The sequence below is a fragment of the Megachile rotundata genome, chromosome 3 (assembly GCF_050947335.1).
Source record: "Megachile rotundata isolate GNS110a chromosome 3, iyMegRotu1, whole genome shotgun sequence".
NCBI classification, from domain to species: Eukaryota; Metazoa; Arthropoda; class Insecta; order Hymenoptera; family Megachilidae; genus Megachile; species Megachile rotundata.
Window position 1 is genome coordinate 22,365,850 of NC_134985.1, and position 21,168 is coordinate 22,387,017.

General features: G+C 33.4%; 4 protein-coding genes across 19 annotated transcripts; 2 read left to right on the forward strand and 2 right to left on the reverse strand.

Moving 5' to 3' along the window:
- The first annotated feature begins 342 nt into the window (after positions 1–342).
- On the forward strand, positions 343–7,762 carry LOC100875696 (peptide transporter family 1). Of its 3 annotated transcripts, XM_076529598.1 has the most exons (10): positions 343–421; positions 1,765–1,805; positions 4,148–4,226; positions 5,086–5,314; positions 5,578–5,849; positions 5,922–6,004; positions 6,085–6,498; positions 6,576–6,789; positions 6,869–7,446; positions 7,553–7,762. In XM_076529598.1, the coding sequence occupies exons 1-10, from the start codon at positions 385–387 to the stop codon at positions 7,721–7,723; spliced, it is 2,118 nt and encodes a 705-aa protein (XP_076385713.1). In that variant the 5' UTR covers positions 343–384; the 3' UTR covers positions 7,724–7,762. The 3 variants fall into 3 exon arrangements, with proteins under 3 accessions (XP_076385713.1, XP_003708489.2, XP_076385714.1); XM_003708441.3 differs by lacking the exons at positions 343–421; positions 1,765–1,805 and adding an exon at positions 3,045–3,401; XM_076529599.1 differs by lacking the exons at positions 343–421; positions 1,765–1,805 and adding an exon at positions 3,566–3,714.
- A 262-nt stretch (positions 7,763–8,024) lies between these two features.
- Positions 8,025–13,309, reverse strand: LOC100879801 (uncharacterized). Of its 3 annotated transcripts, none has more exons than XM_012297679.2 (7): positions 13,176–13,309; positions 11,396–12,100; positions 10,854–11,087; positions 10,680–10,746; positions 10,449–10,610; positions 10,116–10,203; positions 8,025–10,025 (listed from the first exon to the last, which is right to left on the reverse strand). In XM_012297679.2, exons 1-7 carry the CDS (start codon positions 13,267–13,269, stop codon positions 9,933–9,935), a joined length of 1,443 nt encoding a protein of 480 aa, XP_012153069.2. In that variant the 5' UTR covers positions 13,270–13,309; the 3' UTR covers positions 8,025–9,932. The 3 variants fall into 3 exon arrangements, with proteins under 3 accessions (XP_012153069.2, XP_012153068.2, XP_012153070.2); XM_012297678.2 differs by having other exon boundaries at positions 10,116–10,221; XM_012297680.2 differs by lacking the exon at positions 13,176–13,309 and adding an exon at positions 12,390–12,524 and having other exon boundaries at positions 10,116–10,221.
- Positions 13,310–13,427: 118 nt separating this feature from the next.
- LOC100875810 (solute carrier family 53 member 1) lies at positions 13,428–18,917 on the reverse strand. Of its 11 annotated transcripts, XM_012297686.2 has the most exons (12): positions 18,478–18,615; positions 18,104–18,257; positions 17,759–18,018; positions 17,424–17,685; positions 17,171–17,346; positions 17,011–17,112; positions 16,702–16,939; positions 16,440–16,634; positions 16,199–16,368; positions 16,004–16,137; positions 15,416–15,617; positions 15,072–15,213 (listed from the first exon to the last, which is right to left on the reverse strand). In XM_012297686.2, the coding sequence occupies exons 1-11, from the start codon at positions 18,544–18,546 to the stop codon at positions 15,422–15,424; spliced, it is 1,956 nt and encodes a 651-aa protein (XP_012153076.1). In that variant the 5' UTR covers positions 18,547–18,615; the 3' UTR covers positions 15,072–15,213; positions 15,416–15,421. The 11 variants fall into 11 exon arrangements, with proteins under 11 accessions (XP_012153077.1, XP_012153075.1, XP_012153082.1 ...); XM_012297692.2 differs by lacking the exons at positions 15,072–15,213; positions 15,416–15,617 and adding an exon at positions 13,601–13,622; XM_003708442.3 differs by lacking the exon at positions 15,416–15,617 and having other exon boundaries at positions 14,572–15,213.
- LOC100879910 (ribosome assembly protein METTL17, mitochondrial) lies at positions 18,545–21,147 on the forward strand. 2 transcript variants are annotated; one of them, XM_003708479.3, is made up of 9 exons: positions 18,545–18,677; positions 19,148–19,301; positions 19,390–19,798; positions 19,876–20,035; positions 20,102–20,245; positions 20,305–20,373; positions 20,460–20,601; positions 20,682–20,820; positions 20,892–21,147. In XM_003708479.3, exons 2-9 carry the CDS (start codon positions 19,166–19,168, stop codon positions 21,097–21,099), a joined length of 1,407 nt encoding a protein of 468 aa, XP_003708527.2. In that variant the 5' UTR covers positions 18,545–18,677; positions 19,148–19,165; the 3' UTR covers positions 21,100–21,147. The 2 variants fall into 2 exon arrangements, with proteins under 2 accessions (XP_003708527.2, XP_076385720.1); XM_076529605.1 differs by lacking the exon at positions 18,545–18,677 and adding an exon at positions 18,821–18,961.
- The last annotated feature ends 21 nt before the right edge of the window (positions 21,148–21,168 follow it).

Consider the following 21,168-nt stretch of genomic DNA (forward strand, 5'->3'; position numbering starts at 1 on the left):
GACGAAGGACCCAGATGTTTGTGCACTCTTCCGTTGAGAATTCATGAATCCGCAATCCACAAGCTCGCTTCCGCTTTATGAATTTTCCAATTCCACTTCTTCGCGTCAATCTTGTAGAATGATCCTTTTGCCCGATTTCCTCGGTGTTGTCATAAATTCATTTTCCAAGTCCTTTGCGAAAACTATAAACAACCATTTCCTGTGCATCATCGACGTTTCAATCGTTATCAAACCTGATGAACGCCTCCCAGAAATAATTGCTAGCTTGAACGTTTCGACTGATAACAGTAGATAATCATAAGAAGATAATACAATTGAAAATGTGATTCAGTATCAAAAGAAACATTATAGTAACAGGTTCGGTTTAGCATTCAGGAGACGAATATGTGTGGAAAGAAACCTTCTGACAGCGAGATACAAGGTAGTTGCTCAATGTATATTTAACGAAAATTTCCTTACACTTATCGAGTTATTCGTTCCATTTAATCGTTCATGATATTATATTTCATTTTACGATTATATCGTTTCTTTTTAAACGCGTACTTGAATCTTTTCTTTTTTTTTAGAAAATAAGTACTTACACTTGAGAAAACTTATATAAACTTCATACATGCAATTAGATAAGACAACAGACGAACTCAAAAAATGCAACATTCTATTTATAATTAATATTTGATAACTCGAACGTATTATCTAATTTCCATTCAAATCGAACCTTTCCATGTTTTTGATATAGCGTGTAAGTGGCAATTCTCAAAGATATTGAGATAAAATTTTCTTTATCGAGAACTGGATTATTTCAAATCAACTCCGCAATACAAATTACTTCCTTGACTTTATGAAACATACGAATGATCGCTAAAAAGACATATTTGTTTTTTCAAATTATTCAGAAAAATTATTCAGTTTGACATATTAAAAATAGCCATGTTCGGTAGACATTTGTCGCCAACTTATTAATGGGCTAAATCAGTAACAGGGGTAATTGGTATCTGTCGTGGCAGTTAACGTGTCAAACAACAAAATTCATTGATGAATCTTAACACGATATTTGGCAGAGCATCTCGGGTCAACTGGACCGTGACCTAAATCGAAAGCAACGAATTACCATAGTGACTTTTAAATACTAATGACATAACAGATTATTTTCTACTAGTGTCCCTCGTCCGATGGCAATGATGGCTAGTGCTTTAACCCTGTTGTATCGTGGTTATTATAATACCAGAGATTATACGTGCATAGCTGATTATTGTCAAGGAAGATTTCAATGCTTAATAATTTTCTAATAATAATTTTGTTATAATCCAATGGATCAACATACATTTATTCCAATCAACTGGAACATCAACGTAACAATCGAACGGTGTGTAGAGATTAATTGAATTCGGTATGCACGTATCAAGGTACGAGTGCCACTTACTCGTTAGCTCGTTACTGCTTGATTAACAAATGTCGATTGTTTAGATTCGTTGTCTGTATCGATGAAAACTTGTTTTATACACTTGAAAGTGAAACTTGTTGCGACTCTATAATTACGTCATTCCTATAGCCTACAAACGCACACGTGATCAAATTATTAAAATTAAGCATGAAAGACTAGTAAAAGATACAAACAGAAGAATTGCTTTAGATGGAGGTAATAAACCATTGTAATAACACAGCACACTGATTGTACTCATTGTGGATTAAAAGTAGGCAGAATAATAGAATGAATGTACAATCGTAACAGACATGTGTTATCAATCCATCTTCTACTATTTTCAGATCATCCGGACAATGAAAGTAGCATAGAGGAGAATCAAAAGGTAAACATTAAACATTCACTTATCGTTATCAAGAAATTATCTGCTTCAACATAAAGGTGTTATACTATCGTGATAATTTGGCATCCGAAACTAATATTTATAAGCACGCTATCACAAAAAGTTGTATTTCATTATTTTCGTACGAATGATGTTTCTTGTGCGATAAATAATTTTTTGATTTCACTTGAAAAAATTTAATTATAAAATTATCAAAATAAAAGCAATGTCATTGTTTCATTCAATTATGTTGATTTTATCGTTCTGAATGATTATGACTGTTCAACTTTCACAAGTGTCAAACACCGGTAATGACTTTTTACGTAACATCATAAAACGGAAACTTGCGTTCGGAAGCAATCTCGTTAACCTCTTTTCTTCCTCAGGTATAAAATCACGCGCGAATGCATTTCAATGAGAACAAGATGATACACTTCATGACAAATTGAACTTTGAATCCGTTAGATATGTTCAAACTATCTTAATCCATTTGCACATTATTATCTGCGTTATCTTCTTATATCTTAATTAGTTTTTTAAAATGTTATAAAATGCTTTTTACATTATGATTTCCGAAAGATAATATGTTATTATGATTTATTATATTTAATCGACAAATATTATTTATACTAAACTATACCTCACGGAAAAATTGAATCAACAGACTATCATTTTGTAATCATCGAATGAAAGGAAATCGTTGAAGGTTACGACAAAATATATTTTCAGATAGACAGTGTGATGCGCGTTAGAATAGCATTGACATCACTTATATTTCTAACAGTTTTATGGAAACTACCGTACCATTAATATTTCGTCATGACCGTCATTCGATTGTGGTTTAAGCGTAGTTGAATTTCGACTCGATACTTTCACATTGTTCCAAATACGCGTGTACGTACACTCGAATGCAACGTAAGTTCCCTTTGAATAACAGTAGCGTAGAAGAAACCTCCCACTACTTTCGATTTTAGGCGATCAAATATGTAAGTTTGAAATTGTTCACATTTCTGAACCTCTAAATTTTAAAATTCTGAAAGTCCTAAGTATTCAAGTTCCCGAATTTTTAAATTCTATAATCCGAAGATTTACAAATTTGTAAATATCCGAAAGATTGACTAATTTAACAGCAACGAGTGGTGGGGTCTTTCTCTTCTGCATGACCACTTTCCATTCAGAAGCTTACCATGCTCGGCACTGTACATTATACGTAACAATTCTCAGTGCCACCGTCGCGGTCTTTATCGTAATGCTTACACGTTGTAAGAACACAACGCAAAACTTAACAGTGCGGTTCTGTCTGTCAATCGAGATCGACGTTTCGCTCTCACAACTCATAAGGCGAGATATCAATTTAGTTACCTTGTTCGATAGGTGATGTAAATGTGATGGAATCTAATTGTATTGTTTTTTTTACCTAAAACCGTGTTCCCATTATGTATTACACTTCACAACCTTTTCAACTATCATGTATATCAACAACGTAAAACATACTGTTAACAAATATATATTGTTAATGTTTAATTCCATTTTACTGTGATCGCGGATTGTGTAAAATTAAAAAACGCAATGGCCGAGGAAGGTGCAAATGTGTCGGAGGTAAGAATCCTAGTTGCATTGACATCACTTCGATTCGATATCGATCGATGACTCTTCGATCGTAAAATGTTTCGATGCGATAAAACTTCAATGATATTAGCGAGTTAACATTTGAATTTTCAAGTAACAGATTATTATTTCAGTAATATTTTATAACGTGTCGTTTAACTGAGCTTGTTTTGTTTCTCGTGAAAAATGTATGACAATTTTTAAGCTGTCCAGACAGTAATGTTTTAAACATTATTCAATGAGATACGAGGACGATTTTAAAGGCATTTCAAGGCACCTACTTTATCCGCAGCAATGTTCCTATGTTTGTTATAACTTTATGGCTTTGCTAGTTCTTGTTAAAAACGCAAATAAAACGGAAATTGTAAAACTGTAAACGAGTCAAGTCATTTGCCGAGATTAATAACAATGTCTAATGAATTTCAATTTTTGTTAACGTTTCGATTCGCACTGTGTCATTTTTATATTTTTTTTAATTTATTGCAAGATAGTCGATAGAGAAATAAATTAAAGTTCAACATTTGAGACAGGTCGAGCAGGTATAGCAATATTGGTAGCTCGAATAATTGCGCGAATCTTGTGGCCTTCAATATTTTGCAAGAGAAAATATAATTCCTCTTAGTTTCTTATAACGACAACGAGGTTAATTATGTCAATCGACATTCCTTCTGCAATTATGTTATTGTACGAAAGATGCGTAATATTACACGATTGTTATTTTATTTTGATCTTTACAGAAACTCGAGTATCCAAAGGCGGTAGCCTTCATCGTTAGCAATGAATTCTGCGAGAGATTCTCTTTCTATGGAATTCGAAGTACGTATATTTCTGTATATCAACCTTGTAATATTTTTTCAAGTAATGTTTCATATCTTTTGATAAAGTTTATTCAATCAACTTTCACTTCTCACAATTGTATAAACAACATTTGCAATTTCTTGACTCTTCTAGACATTTTAATAATCAATCTTTCATGAAACACAAGTGATTTCAGAACATACAAGTGGCTGACAAAACTCACGAAAGCAAACGAAAAGATTTTCGTGATAATTAATTACTTGTTTTGTATGTTGAGATTCTGTATCGTAACTTACAAAGATAGTTATCAAGTCAACTGCTATGGGAGTTTTATTTGGACATCTTCAACGAGTCGTTTTTATCAGAACCATTGATTCACACGAGTTAAACGCACGTTTCACGGCGATTATGCTAAAAAAGAATGTAAGGACGGAAGAAAGGAAATAGACGACTGTGTTGTTCGAGGTCTACTAGTTGATTCATTGAAAAATCATCTAACAAGAATATGCCTTAGATTTACTATACGTGTATGTAAGGGTATCGAAATCTTTCGAGTGTTCGAGGCCTCCAAAAATTTTAATCCAATCTTATCTGATTGTGCATTTCTGGTTTATATAATGTACACGCTCGGATGGAGATAACACAAAACAAAATGCAACAAAGTAATGGATCGAGATCATATCATTCGAAAGCAATGATATAGGTTTATGATGTGTTTAAAAAATAACTACCTACGGAGCGTTTATGACACGAAGGTTTTTAATGTTTCTACGAGTTCTGTTAACCGCTTGAATTTTGATTACTAGTTTTTTAATACTACACACTCATTGTCAAATTATGGATGCAATATGAGATTATATACAATTTGTTTATTCAGCCGCCTTAACTATATACCTCCGAAACTACCTGAATTATGAAGATTCTATAACGACCACGATATTCCACGTTTTCGTCATGTTGGCCTACTTCTTCCCCGTGTTTGGAGCGATATTGGCAGATTCGTGGTTAGGGAAATTTAACACGATCTTCTACTTGAGCATAGTTTATGCTATAGGACAAATTCTTTTAACTCTAAGCGCTGCACCCATTATAGGGCTACCGCCACGGTAAGATCTTTCTCTAACCCTTATTAACACAGTTCGGTAACTAATCTTTAAACAGTTAAAAGCACTATACAGGATGTTTAAGAAATAAGGACACAGTGTTTAATAATGTATTCTAATCGCTACAGAGATGACATTAAAAGTATTTGTAAAGTTATACATTGAGTAATTTTGGTCGGACACCCTGTATATGGCGAGAAGCAGAATCATTTTTAAAGCGTGTAGTTAACATTTCAATTGTGTTTATTAAACATGTAACTTTGCAGAGAATTTTCATTGATTGGTCTATTCCTTATAACCATTGGAACAGGCGGTATAAAAACTTGCGTGGCTGCATTTGGTGGTGACCAATTCGTCTTGCCACAACAAGAACGATACCTGTCCACATTCTTCTCCATCTTTTACTTTTCTATAAATGCTGGTTCCTTGATTTCAAGCTTCCTAACGCCATTGCTTCGTAGCGAAGTCTCCTGTTTCGGAGGCGACTGTTATTCCTTGGCGTTTCTTGTTCCAGCGGTTCTCATGATTATATCGATTCGTAAGTTCAACAAGAATTCTTTTAAAGAGATTCCGCGGTACAATTCGATTACTTCTTTGCTTCTCTTTCCAGTGATATTTGTTTTCGGCAAACCTATGTACAGAATATTACAACCAAAGGGCAACGTGGTGGTAGACGTTTCCAAATGTGTTGCCGTAAGTGTTATGCTCAACTGGAAAGTATCGATAGACGTTCATCGGTCATCTTTAACCAAAGTGTTTATTCAAAATTTCAGCATGCCATTAGTAGAAAGATAAATCCAAGGGGAGCGAAAAGAGAGCATTGGCTCGATTACGCGGATGACGAGTACGACAAAAGGTTGATAAGGGATATCAAGGGAGCAATTCAAGTTATGAAATTGTTCCTACCGATACCAATATTTTGGGCACTGTTTGATCAGCAAGGTACTCGATGGACTATTCAAGCTACCAGGATGACCGGACAAATCGGAAGTTTCACGATCCAACCGGATCAAATGCAAGTGGTTAATCCATTGCTGGTGCTCGCTTTCATTCCTCTATTCGAAGCCTTTATTTACCCGGTTCTGAATAAAATTGGTATTCACACTCCGCTCAGAAAGCTCACTGTCGGTGGTGTGTTGGCTGCGTTGTCGTTCGTTGCATCGGCTCTCGTTGAGCTTGAACTTGAGGTATACTATGTTAAACACCTTTAGAAGAAAGATATTTCACCTTGTTTTTGGAGTACATTTTAAATTTCTTTTCTCAGAAAACAGATCCAATTCTGCCCTCGAATGGCTTAGCTCAGCTACGAATTTTCAATACGTTAAATTGTCCTGTGGACTTACAATTAAATTCTGCAGACAATTTCATTATTAAAAATTTGGATATGTATGAAAACAGAGAAATCGCAGCAAATGGTGTTATGGAATTAAGTTACAAAACAAATTTTGCAAACTGTTTCGATATCCCCAATACAGAAGGTGCGTTGTTTGTCTGAGAGTTCATCAATCTTATTTCTTATTTCATATTACTATTAACACAACCGAACGTATCTTTTAGGAACAATCACGGTAAAGGAAGCAGTGGCAAATTCTTGGGTAATTACACCCAATGGTTTAACTGTGAACTATGATGACAACGTTGAAAAATCAAAGAGCGGTAGATCGTTAGTACGCGGTCTGATCTACAAAAGCAATTCTGTCGTTACGCTGGAATCTGTGAAGAAGACATACACGTTAAACATATCTGATGCTTTGTCTCCTGTGCCGCTACCTGTAGAGGTTGATCCAGAAACCTATGATATTCGTATAGATTCTAAAGTTGTTTCCAAAGTAGAGTTTAAAATTGGTGGAGTCTACACATTGGTCGGATCTGTTATGGGAGGTAGTGCAGCTGCTAATGTTGTAACCGTGACAACACCGAATTCGATGCACATGTTATGGATGATACCTCAATATGTAATCATCACAATGGGCGAAATTATGTTCTCGGTGACAGGATTAGAATTTGCCTTCACTCAAGCGCCTATCAGTATGAAAGCTTTGTTGCAAGCTACCTGGTTACTTACAACCGCGTTCGGGAATCTAATTGTAGTTATTATAGTTCTTGCTGGAAGTTCATCAGTCTTTAGTCGAATGGTAAATATACTCTTTAATTCTTTGTAAGGAGAGATTACTCGAAAAGTTCTCTTCTGTGCCATCGACAACCTACTTTCTTCTAATATTGCTATCTTTTATTTTTCAGTTTTACGAATTCCTTTTATTCGCTGGACTCATGTTCGTCTCTATGATCATCTTCGCCATAATGGCAACATTCTATAAATACGTTGATCCGCCCGAAGAAGAACCTGTCACCGAAGAGATAGACTTGAAGTGTGGAAACATTAATATGTCTTATAAAGACGACGAAAAGTGATCTGGTTATTGTAAAAATAAGATTACAATTCACAAATAACTTTGGCGTTTTGTAATACCTGAAATTCGACTTCGCTTTTGTGTCGCTCACATTTTCATTTTATTTATAAAAAATATCGGGTAGAGTTCGATAGTTAAAACGAATACAAAAGTTACTCGCATTCATGCAAATAATGTAAATTTTAACTTGTATGAGAAAAAACAAATATATTTTCCTACGTACACAATTGCATCTGAAATTAAATAAAATTTAGAAAGAAATTTAGAGAAAGAAAATGAATAAGTACAAAGCATTACAATGATTCATTATAAAATAAACAATTTATTTAATAAAATAATAGTACATCATTTATTATTTATATTTTATACCAGTTTTCAATTAATGGAAGAACGAAAATAATAGTTTTAACTTCATATATAATATATATGCATATAGGTGTAAATACATATGCATATATTATATATGTATATATATATATGTGTGTGTTATTTACGAAACATATCTCGGACATTTATAGCAATGATTTCCATTGCGGCTATGCTACAGCCCACAACACATACGATCATGCTACAAATTTTCTATACAATCGTCTATTTGTACACAGATTGTCCCTTCATAGTGTTCTCACTCTATAAAATTTTAACGAATTTATTTTGTGGTAGACGATGCGGTGCTGTAAAGGCATTGAAAGGCTAACGATAAGTTCATGCTGTTCACGTGTTCTTTTTTTCTTTTTTTAACTCTCGATCTATGACCGATTATTAAACATTGACGAAATTCTTCAGGAAAATTACTGTTTTTCGTCTTTGTTATATTATTAGCATGTCTATATAGCATTCCACATATATTCGAGGATTTACAATGTAAATAGTAACTCTTATTCGGAGTGAATTAGACAGTCGACGCTAAATTACGTATAAGTGCTTTCAAGTTTGACAAAATAAATAATCATTTCTATGATAGGCTCTGTTTATCTTACAATCGTTTCTATCGATCAACAGCGTTAGGACTGTTATAGAAAAATAAAATACATACGTATTATTGTTTCAAGCGAATAAATTATATATGTATGTATACGTGTTATATATCACCTGTGTAATAGCCAATAGTAAAAGGAACAGTTTCTTTGTAACGTATACATATATGTACAGAGTTTCTCTCTTGCTCTTCCTTCCGGAAATAATATAAATCACAGCAATGATGTCAGAAATAACGGCAGATATACGCAAAACTGGAATTATTTCACATTGCTTCGTAACGTGTGTTAAAATAAGTTAAACGCAATAACATTTTGTATAGAATAAAATTTCACCTTAATTCAAATTCTTAAAGTATCTTAATCGCTTACTTTCTTCTGCTTCTCTATTATGTAAATTTATATAGAATTAAGTATTTTTTTTTAAATACGGTAAAAGTAGACTCTCGTTATATTGTCACTTTCGCACGATTCTCACGCGCCCTAGTAGCGCTTCCGCCATCGTAACGCACGAAGATATATCATGTTGTGGTGTAACGCGTAAGAAAACATTTTAGTCCACCAATCCCAAGATATTGTCGCTGCTAAAGCTCTCTCTATGACAATGTTACAAGAGTCAGTAGCATTAATAATAAAGAAAGAAGTATCTTTTATAAATGAACAATGCGACTCCGATACGATTTAAAGCAGGAAATCAATCGTTAAAATTTGATGAACCAACGTCAAGTGTATAAATTTAAAGAATTAAAATCATGTAGAATGTGATATCGAATATTAATAGTATAATATATGATCTCCAATCTGTACTCTTATCTTTGCAAGTGTAACGGCATGTAGAAAAATAAATGTCAATCATATGGTTTAAACCGCACTTGCTATGAAAGTACAAACTATAGTACATCATGGAGGTAAGAAATATGTGTTCTCAAACAAACACAATAGTTCGAAACGATACAAGATGTTCATCGTCTCACGTGATAAATCCCTTGCACAAAACGCAAATGTAGCCCTAAATATCAGACCCTTGATTTGATCTTTTGTATCTTGACTTCCTGCGTCATATTCATAGGTATTAAAATTGTATACATTTAATATATATGTATATACATGTATATATATATATATATATATGTGTGTATATATAGATAAATGTTTCCGATATGGTACATTAACAGTGAGCTAAGCACCAAAAAAAGAGATATTCAAATGAAATGTATTCAGAATTTACTGAAACTACATGTGGTCCTCTTCTTTGTTCGTTTGTGCTGGCGTTGCTGGTGTTGGATCGTCATGGAATAATGGATTCTTCACTTCCATTTCCCCAGTCTTTAAAGAACAAATAATTAATATATAAAATACGAGGGTTTACTATCCACTACATTTATGGAATACAAAGAAACAATAGAAAAGACTTACAGAAGCCAATCCTGGACATTCGTAAACGGTGTAGTCCCCTTCTTCGTTTTCTTCTTCGCTCTCGGCTTCAGAAATAGAGCCCGGATCTCTGGTTGCAGAAACACGACTACACAAATCATTATTGAAACAAAACACTCCAATTAAAAATAAAAAATTTCCAAATTCAATGAAATTTCTGCACAGATTAATGGTAATACTCATTGACCTAACTTCTTAGCTTTCAATGATATCTAGAAAAATTTGTCAGAAATTGGAAATCACTATTTTTTAACGCGTGTATAGATAAATAAAACGAAAATGTAAATTAATATTCAAAATGCACGATGATCTTACTTTTCCATAGCAATGATTTGTTGCTTTTGATGTTGGAAGTGGTACATCTGAGCAGACTGAGCAAGTCTTTGGTCTCCTGAAGGCGATATCTCTTTGTTTGGACCTGTTATTCCATAAGCTGGATATTCTATATCAGCAGCTGCCTTAGCACCCCGCTTCAACCTATGAACATTAACACGACGTTATGTATTTATATTATTAATTTCTTTTTTATAATCCATTTCTTTTCACCTGCACCATGTTAAAGCAATTAATACGAGAGCAAACATCGCCGCTGCACTGCAACCAGCAACGATAGCTGTAAATAAAAACAAACTTGTCACACCGATAGAATTTCAATTAATCCTTTCGTTGCATTTTACAAAATTAAAATTCCCATTAATTTAGGCGGACACGTTTGCTTACCAATAAAATATATATCGTTATTCAAATCGCGATTCACGGGTACAACCAAAGGACTGTAGCCTGTCCGCTGCTCTATCTCCGATAACGTGATCATCGATGTATCCTTGAATTTCGAATCTCTGTTCCTCGTATGTTCTTCGTGTATTGCTTGCGATTTTTCTGCTCCATTACTTTCTTTCTCCCACTTCGTTCTGTTTCCGAAGGTTTTTTCTATGTTCAACTTATCGTTATCGCCTGTTAACACAAATAAATTACACTAGTTTTCTACATTTGTAAATAGCGACGCGTCGACTGCAACAGGAGTCATCATTAATTAATAGCTCGTAAGAGAAACACTAAAAATTGAATTAAATATTACTGATTGATCAAATTCCTTTCACACGCTTGATCGCTACACGTTACATATCGTTGTATTCGTCCTAATGATATCTTCCGAGTGTTGTATCTTCACACGTAATAACGTATTGGGAATACGACTAATTCATTGTCAACTCCGAGGACAGTCAACGCGTCACACTAAGTAAAAAAGACACGACTTTTACCTAAAAAAAAAGGGCCGTCTTGATAAAATTTGGGGTTGTTAGGTTTCACCGCGAACGGATGTTTCTCGTTTAGACCCGTATCATCGAAGTGATAAGTAAATTCTGGAAGAGTCGTCTGCGGTTTCTGAATTTTCCTGTCATTCGCAATCTGTTCATCGAACGACGCACCGTAACTTCCATGAAAGCTCGACAACGGTTCTTCCTTCATTCCCCTATCAAACTGCCTTTCATCGTAAGGTATTTGTTTCATTGGTCCATTTTGATCGTATCTATAGCTCTCGTCCTCGTAATTAGCATCCTGGTCGTTGGTGTGCCGTGAAAAATAAGGCAACTTAAAATTGAGAAATTCCAATTGATTCTCGAACTGACTCGATTCATCGATCGGTAGATAATGTTCCCTTTCTTGCGGAAGTTCGTTGATGGGCTCGTTGTATCGCGTTTGTCTGTAATTCCATTCTTTTGCCTTCTTTTGCCTGAGAATTTCGGCTAGGAGCGCTTTATCGGTTAAAACGTTTAGAAGATCCCTTTCCTTTTGACGGTGCGCGTCCAAGTGATACCTCTTGTGAGCTTGGTTTCCTACTAACGGGGAAAAGAATGCTCTGCGAGGATGCTGTTGACGATGATTCTGTGCCTCGAGTAAGTCAACCAATTGGCGAGCGCGATATTCCATCAACGCGATATTTTCTGGACTTTCAGGAACTTCATCTGCAAATCATTATAATTGAATTGTTATTCAAGTGGTTACTTAAGTGCTTTTCAGTGATAATATTGATAGTTCTAATAATAATTAGAGACGATACCAATAATAGTAATTATAACAGTTGTTATAAAAATGTTAGCAATAATTGTGTCGATAAGAATAATGGTGACAGTATTGATAGCAGTAGTACTGATAACAATGGTATTAATAGTTATAATTGTTGTTATAGCGATTGGAAATAACTATCTCGACAATACTCGAAATTTGCAGTGTCACGTTTATTTATGCAATTACCTGTGAACGCCTAGAATCTGTTCAAACGTTTCACACACTTGCAACTAAGACAACAAACTATATTAAACTAAAGAAAGCTAATTATACAGCAGTTACGTGTTATCATCCTACTTCCTGCTGATACAGTAGAACGATAAACTGCGGTTAACAGACCTTCTCAATACACGTTATACGTGTACAACAATTTGATACGTTCCTATATAATTCAGAGATAAATCATTCCTGCGGTATCGCGTCAAGGTAAACATTCATTGCAATTCACAATTTTGCACGTTCGTTAACCAGCATCATTGTCCAGAAAATTAGCTCTTGAACTGATTAAAAACAAGAACATCGCTTGAACGTTTCGTGACGTGTATAAAGAAAGCATATGCAAAATTCGAAACGCGAAACAATGCTGATAAACATCGAAACTCGATTCCGTCGTTTTGTATACGAACAGGGGATAAAATTTTCGCAACGAATAGATGCCTGCGATGGAATGGAATGGGATGGAAAATTCAAAATGAAAGCAGAAGAAAACGATCGATTACACGGTGGCGATGACAGTCGTAATATCGGACAAAGGGCTTCAATGTTTTAAGTCGGTTTTGCATCGCAGACGCGAACGAACTCGATGAAAACCGGAAGGTAGACAATGGTAAAAGCGAACAAAGAACGAAGCGTAAGAAGGTCATGAGCGTATATTATCGAGAAGAGGGAGAGGCCGATACACAACCTTTTTGCGGATAGTGTCATTACCCCCTACAAAAGCTGTGTTTTCGAACAAAGCAGCGAAATGCTCACCTCGATAGAAATCCAATTCGCCGGTGGATAGGCTGATGAGTACGCAGCAGGGTAGCAAGAGCCATGTACAGGTGCAGAGGGTCGGTGTCATCATCACCGTTCCAACTGGCAGGTGTTGGCCAGGTGTGCTATCCACAGGTTTTTATCGTCGTCGTCGTCCCGTCCGTCGTGGTTCCATATGTAAGCACGTCATTTCATTGAGGGCAGACAGAGAGCTTGCGCGGTCAAGTTCCGTTGCAATCAATACCACCATTACCCTTTCCACCGCGATATCGTCGTCGACGAAAACCAACGCTTCTTGCCCTTCTCTTGGAACTCTTGTTTCCGCGTTCGTCGTTCGGAGTCAATTCCGTTCCTTCGACTTCTACGATCGTGGAACAACCGCTTTATCGTGGTTGCTGCAGACCACGCGAACTCATGTCGGCTGCGAATTTTCTTGACTACGTTCTGTATAACGTGCAAAGATAGAAAACAAAAAGTGATGTACAACTAATTTTTATTATACGCATAATCGATCGAAATGACGCCCCTTTGATTGTCACCCTCACGCAATGAACAAATTGTACACCTCCACGCGACACTCTTAATTTAAATAAAATTCACGATGCCAACTAAGTGCTATAATGACGGTCGGTTATTTCATAATATTTATGATTCTTTATGCATCTAACGGAAGTCTGATATCCGGAAATTAATATAGCATGTACTGGAAAATTACCAATTCTCAAGTTATAATTAGATTCAAATAGATTCGATGGCAAAGTAGAGGCTTGCGAATACGGTACCTTCAAACAGCTCGAAAATTTCGCTAAACTCAATTTGCCGTGGTTATCGACGCATAAAATATATGGGGCAGATAATAGCTTGTTTTCTTCGAACTCATCTAGTAATTTTTACGTACGAACTTTATCTTGCGTGTAAAGCAATCTTCCAAGGTAAAAATAAGACTACTTAGTACGTTTATCCGCTTATGTTCGAAAGTACGCAAGAGGCATTCGAACAAACTATGATGCCGAATGATCAAATTTATAAGACCTTAAACGTGATATAACGCGATATAAAACAATGGTCTATAACGATCGTACACCGTCAATCACGACGACTGTTCGAATGGTATTATCGGAGAATAAGTATTTGCATTGTACTCGATACACACGCTATTAACATTTTCTTTGCCACAGCTGGCGAACTGATCTTCTGTACTAAATCTAAATTGAGTTCAACCGCTTGAACATATTTCTATGTTATTTGTTTACATTTATCATATCTTTTTAACCTATTAAATGGTTAGAAAAGTTCAGTCCTGTTTTTTAAACAAAAATTTCAAGATAATATCTTGATACATATTTGAGAATAGTAGACGTACAAGATGAAAGAATATTAGACATTTATTAAAAACATTAAAATACTTTATTTTTTTTATAATTTGATAATACAATTAAAAAAGAAATTCGTATTCGTTTATACGAAGTTTCGATCGCAGCTTTTTTAAATTCAAATCTACTGTGCGTGAGTATATCGATGAAGATCTCGAAAATGTCGATTCTTGTTACTCTGTGCCGCACAACGCGGGAAATTTGAATTCACATGATGCCAAGAAGTATAACACGTATAATCTTACAACAAGATAGAATATTACAGATTAAAACATTATTCATTTTTCATATTTAACACGGTTTAAAGAATCACTCTGATATACTTTGTACTTTAACGACTAGCATCGATTTCTTTACATTTATACATAACATAATGATTAACATTCACTTCTAGCGAAACAAACGTACGTCGTTTCGTTTAAGCGCCTAGATCACAAACCAGAGATTCGCATTTGGAAGACGCACGTAATGATTTATTTTTATCCATCATTTTCTGTTTCCTCTTTCGATTAACTACCCCGTCCGAAGCGTCCATCATCCTTAATATTTGCGTCTGATCGGAACAATCGACCGGCGCAACGGATATGTCTCTGACTGCTCTAAATTTACCGCAGTTGTTGAGATGCTCGTTTTCCAAACGGAAAAAATTCCATATGAATCTCCTGTCGAAAAGGAACGGGCAATTATTCTATAATATAGATCGAGCCTCTTGTACATGTATGACGATTATAAACTTCACAAAAAATGAGCTAACACTCAAAAATTAGATCGTTAATTGAAAATTTAATGCGCCAATCGTGCAAATTAAATTATAACTCAAAAATACGAGAAAAAAAATTTATGAGAATGAGAAATTGCAATTACAAGCTCTTATTTTAAACGATTGCGAAATGCTATCAACTCGTTACAGTCGTTGTTGGCACAATCCATGAGGCGCACAGTTGTTTGTCGTTCATCGTCCTCGGTGTGCCTGCAAGGCCCTATGAAGATATCTCGAACCGCACGAAATTTTCCTACGTTGTACAGATGTTCGTTTTCCAGACGGAAATAATTCCAGATGTACCTTCTATTAACTGATTAGTAAGGCGAAGTGATACAAAATCATATGTTTTACGATAAATTAAAATACGCAATATAAGTTTAAAAACAAGATAATACAAAATATAAAGAAGTGTATAAAGTAGGAATATAAATAATAAAAATTTCTTTTGTATAATATTATTTATTAAAATTTATTAGTCTCACTCGACAAACATCATCGTCTAACAAATATTTTGTAACTGAAATATCGAATCGTTTTAAATAACATGCAAACAAAGATACCTGTCAAGCTTCGCTAAAGATGATATGTTATAATAGATCGTGCGATATGAACTATTTTGTACAAATTGTTCATGTATCATGATCATGACTTGCAAAAATTTGTCTGCATTTAACTTACTTTTAACTCACCTGAACACTTCCAGTGGTGCGACTATAGAAACCATTAAATCTGCATGAACATATCCCATCTCCGTAAGGGATAAAGAAAATGCCCAACCAAACCGGAGCACAAAATCTTCGATTATTGCAAAGTAGTAATAATACTGCAACATGATTGTAACATAAATAAACAATTTTAATTTGCATACATGGAATAGTACTTACCGGAGAAGAATAAACGATTTCCTCTCTAAGAAATTTATTCTCTCCTGCATTACTATCAAATAATCCCCAATCCAATTTCACGTCCCAAGTATACGCGAAACAAGAGCTCATTATACTCGCAGTTATCCATAAGTAAAAATATGGATTTTCTGTGGACATCACATAGTATTCTGTAAAAAATAAAAGTATGCGACTATCTTCATAATTTCTATATGAAATTAACGGATATTAAAAAACTCACTAGAATTAGTTAAGTGTAAATACGAGAAAACTACAACAAAAAAACTGGTAGCATATTTTGCTGCATTGGCAAGGTGTGGAAAAGCCTCTTTTGTATCTCTGTACCGTCGCAGACATTGTGCAAATCGAAACCACGCTGGTAAGCAAGCTACAAAAGGTCTCATGGACAATTCTCGCATTATACAAGTTTCTGCATCTATAGAAAAGTGCGTCACGAATTTTTATAAAATTTTTTAATAATATATAGATATTTAAGTACGAACCAGTGACATCGGTCCATGATGAGTTTTGTACGTAAAAACAAACAAAATATTGAAAATCTAAAAAGACTGTATGTAAAGAATTAAGCTGATCGGCAAGCCAAAAATCGGCAAATCCGACATAGAAAAATGGAGCACAAAATATTCTGCCTAGTACACGAAGCGCCCAAAATCTAGCCTCGTATCGTAACGTCTTCGTTGGATTAAATAAGAACACAGCCAATAGTGTATAAAGTAAAATCTATGAAAAAAGGGTACACTTTAGTTGAATTATATAATTTATAATGATTTTGTTCTATTATAATGACTTACAGGTTGAACAAATGGTGGTATACCCAACGTTTCGCTGTACAAAAATCCCAAAATAGATAAAGACCAAACCAAGCCAAATACACTTGCCATTTCAATAATATGCTGTAAAATATAATGGTCATTAAATATATGTTATAGATCAATAAATGAAATATACAACCTGTTCTGATAAATGATTTCGAGGATCCAATTCAAATATTAAGACATGATTTACACCGGAAGATCTCCAACCATATACGTTTATACCCATAAGGAAAAGAAATTGAATCATAAGTAATGGTCCACGATATAATCTACATAAAACTCGCCAATTATTATTATTCCTATATTGTGCACCTATAAAATTTACCAAATAATATGTTTTTGAAAATACCTTATAACATAGCAAATATAAGTAATAAATATCTATCAACCTGAAAGAATTACTGCTATGAGAAGAACAACAAAGGCTCCTGAAAATAGTCCAACTTTAAATGTAATCCATGGGGATAGCTGTTCTCCAAGAGGCGGTACTCTCAAACGTTTCATAGCACGCTGTCTATCCCCATGTTCTAAATCTCTGGTAACCAAGGCTTCTGTTTCTGCAATAAGCCTGTCAATATCTTTATGTGTATGAAATAATGCAGTATCTACATGTTCTGCTCTCCATTTAGCACCAATATCTATATTTAAAAGCTGAATAATACAACAGTTTCTTATTAAGTAATATCAATGTAAATTTATATCTGTGATTCATGTTTTTGCTTACTTTATCATGTTTTTTCAATATTTTTCTAAACCCAGTAAAGTTAAGATTTTGATAGTTCTGAAGTAAAATAAGAAAAAGATAAAATTCAGAAAAAGCCAGCTTTAATTCTTGAAGTTTACGGGCAGAAACTGGTTTTTTATGCAAAATATTATTACGATAACGGATTTTGCGATTTCCTTGTCTATCTTCAGAAACTGACAGAATTTCACTTAATTCATTGTTGAGAGTTGCAAATCTACGTGTAGCTTCTGCCAATTTTTCTAAATTAATGGATGATAAATTAACAAATTACCAAATGTAATATTAGAAACATATATAATCATTATTATAAAAAATTTAATTTACCTGAATAAAATGTATTTATCTTTGCCAGTTCCTTATCACAATAATGAAAAAACTGTTCATCAAACTTATTAAAATAACGTTCCAATATGTGAGATTCTGTTATATCCGCTGCTGGTGCTTGCTCTACTGCTGCATAAAGTAATGCTTTCATTTCCTGTATACCAGTATTATTTTATAAATATACAGTTCTTAAACTTTATAACATGATTAATATTTGTAAATTGTAAAAAGTTATACAAAAGTTATAAATATCAATGAGTCTAACTATTATACCCATAAAATACTAAAATGCTACAGATATGTTTAATTACATTTACCCCTATCAGAACATAACATTTATTTATTTCAAACTGTAACATAAATTTTTATTTTACCTCGTAATTTATGTATTGTTTTCTCCATTCTGGAGTGATATGAGCACTTAAGTGCTCTGTAAATTTCATTATGTTTATAAATTAAATGTTTTGACTATTATAATGTCTATATTTTAACGAATACACCGAAATATAAGCATTAAGATTAACGGTTTATTGAAAAGCATCATCATTAGTTATTTTAGGAGAACAAATTGAACGTACGACAGATATCTGTATATACAAAATTTCTTTAAGGTTACATGACATATACCGCTTTGCATTTCAGTGGCATGATAGTATTTGTTAATTGTTTATTATACCATAATAATCCTTATTGCAGTTTTAAATTGACACGTTTATATATTTATTTAACCACTTGTAAATATTAAAATTCTAAATAGCATTATTTGATTTATCTAAATATAGAAAAACAAGTGCAAAGGATATTAAGGTTACCATGTCATCAAGATTGACTTTTCTAAAATGCAAACACATAAGATTGGTAACTAATAAAATTTATATTAATGTTAATATTCTATTGTAAACGATGTTCATTTATGAATAAACTATTTTTATTAATGATTTAAATAAACTATTGATTTGTACACTTGTTAAATGCTATCCAATATTAAGCAACGATTATTTTGATAAAAACTGTATGCATTATTGTCATTTATTTTTTTATTAGTATTCAACAAAACAAAAGATGATAGTTGCAGAAGATGTGGATGAGTTAATTTTAAATAATGAACTTAAACATAGACAACATCCTGGAGTATCTAATCCGAAGGTAGTAGAAAAACCTAGTTGGCTTTTAGATTCGATTAAAGAACTTGTACAAGGTAATAAAATAAAATAAAATTCATATAAACTTTATTATCATCCAGAAGCTTTATATGATTGTTATATAAACAATTATTTTTTTTTTAGACCAAAAGCTTTCACCAAAGCAACTTCAATTGAGTGCAAAGAGATTAACATCATATTTACATGAAAGACAACTTCCAAAAGAAGCAGATGAAATTCAATTAAAGTTACAAGATATTAAATCAAATATTCAATCTAGTAGCATGGATGATGTGAAGGATATGGTAGATACTAAAGAAGTCAATGTTGATTTGTTCAAAAATCGTGAAGCTTTAAAACAATTTAAAAGTTTTATTAATAGTTGGAAACCAGTTAATTACGATATGTTTACAAGTATAGTATATTTAGTTGGCAGAAGTCTACCTGACTATAGTGTTTTATATAAAATTTTTAACGAAATAAATACTCATGATCAGAGTTTTAGCCCTAAAACACTATTTGACTTTGGTTCCGGAATTGGAACAGTTATGTGGTAAGAAAGTTGAATTGTAAACTTATTTATAATGCTACAATGATAATGTCAAAATGCATAAAGTTAATATTATTCAGGGCAGCATCTGAATTTTGGAACAAATCTATTAAAGAGTATTACTGTGTAGACATTTCACCTGATATGAACAAGTGCTCTGAATACCTTATAAAAAAGGCCATACCAAAAATTAATACAAATCACGTTTTTTATCGGCAATTTCTCCCTGCATCTCCTATTGTAAGAATAAAAATTATTTTGTACAAAGACTTCTAACATAAACCTTAAATATATTTTTTGTTATAGCCAACTTATGATATTGTAGTAAGTGCATATTCCTTATCAGAATTACCAAATCAAAAATCTCGTCTTGAAGTCATTTCAAAATTATGGAATAAAACAGATCATTATTTAGTCATTATAGAACAGGGAACAATATATGGATTTAGGGTAAGCATTACATATTTAATCAACATGAGTAAGATCTTTAATCACTTTATTTGATATAGATAATTAATGAAGCTCGAGAATTCATACTTAAATATGGAAGAAAAAATAAAGCACATGCATTTTCTCCTGTGAGTATTCATTAATTTTGCAAGTGGCTTTTTGAATCATTACTTTCTTGAAAATATTAAATTGCTGTATAATTTACTTATTGCAGTGCCCCCATGACTTACAATGTCCCATTCATATGTCAGGTGACTGTATTCCCTGCAGTTTTGAAATTAAGTATTTATCATTGCCTTTAGGTCAAAAGTCTTCATATAAACGCGAGATGTATTCATATATAATACTTAAAAAAGGTGCATTATAAAAGTATTGTTTGATAAAATACAAAAGAACTTGTTGGTTTTATTTATTTGGAAAAATGTAATGATTACAGATAAGCGTTCAGAAAATGATAATCAATGGCCACGGATAATTAGACCAATACTGAAACGTTCCAAACATGTTATATGTCGTATGTGCACGGCTTCCGGCAAGTTTGAGGAACAGATTTTTACGAAATGGAAAAATGGAAGGTGCGTAATATTTTAGTTTTAATGTTTGTATTATCACGTTGTAAAAAATCAAATTACTCTAATATTTTCAGAAACACATATCGTTGTGCAAGGTCTAGCCACTGGGGCGATCGTTTACCTTTCAAGTGGGAAGAGATGAACGAAAACAGAGAACCAGAAGAATTAAAAGAATCAGAAGAATCAGAAGAATTAGAAGAATCGGAAGAATTAGAAGAATCGGGAGAATTAAAAAAATCAGAAGAATTAGATGAATCGGGAGAATTAGAAAAAGCCAAATAAAAGACTGTACATATAAATTGTAATATAATAAAAAAATATATAATTTTACATTTTTTTATTCAATAATAA

Coding starts and splice junctions, on each gene's coding strand:
- LOC100879910 (XM_076529605.1), top strand. CDS start 18,917: ATGTCATCAAGATTGACTTTTCTAAAATGCAAACACATAAGATTG. Junction 19,302..19,389: donor GATTAAAGAACTTGTACAAG/GTAATAAAATAA, acceptor TTTTTTTTTTAG/ACCAAAAGCTTTCACCAAAG. Junction 20,602..20,681: donor ATATATAATACTTAAAAAAG/GTGCATTATAAA, acceptor TAATGATTACAG/ATAAGCGTTCAGAAAATGAT.
- LOC100879801 (XM_012297678.2), bottom strand. CDS start 13,269: ATGATGACACCGACCCTCTGCACCTGTACATGGCTCTTGCTACCCTGC. Junction 12,101..13,175: donor CGAATTGGATTTCTATCGAG/GTGAGCATTTCG, acceptor AATGATTTGCAG/ATGAAGTTCCTGAAAGTCCA. Junction 10,026..10,115: donor AATGTCCAGGATTGGCTTCT/GTAAGTCTTTTC, acceptor TGTTCTTTAAAG/ACTGGGGAAATGGAAGTGAA.
- LOC100875696 (XM_076529598.1), top strand. CDS start 385: ATGTGTGGAAAGAAACCTTCTGACAGCGAGATACAAG. Junction 4,227..5,085: donor CTCTTTCTATGGAATTCGAA/GTACGTATATTT, acceptor TTGTTTATTCAG/CCGCCTTAACTATATACCTC. Junction 6,790..6,868: donor CGATATCCCCAATACAGAAG/GTGCGTTGTTTG, acceptor CGTATCTTTTAG/GAACAATCACGGTAAAGGAA.
- LOC100875810 (XM_012297685.2), bottom strand. CDS start 18,546: ATGAAATTTACAGAGCACTTAAGTGCTCATATCACTCCAGAATGGAGA. Junction 18,019..18,103: donor GATAAATACATTTTATTCAG/GTAAATTAAATT, acceptor CCATTAATTTAG/AAAAATTGGCAGAAGCTACA. Junction 16,940..17,010: donor TACCACCATTTGTTCAACCT/GTAAGTCATTAT, acceptor CTTTTTTCATAG/ATTTTACTTTATACACTATT.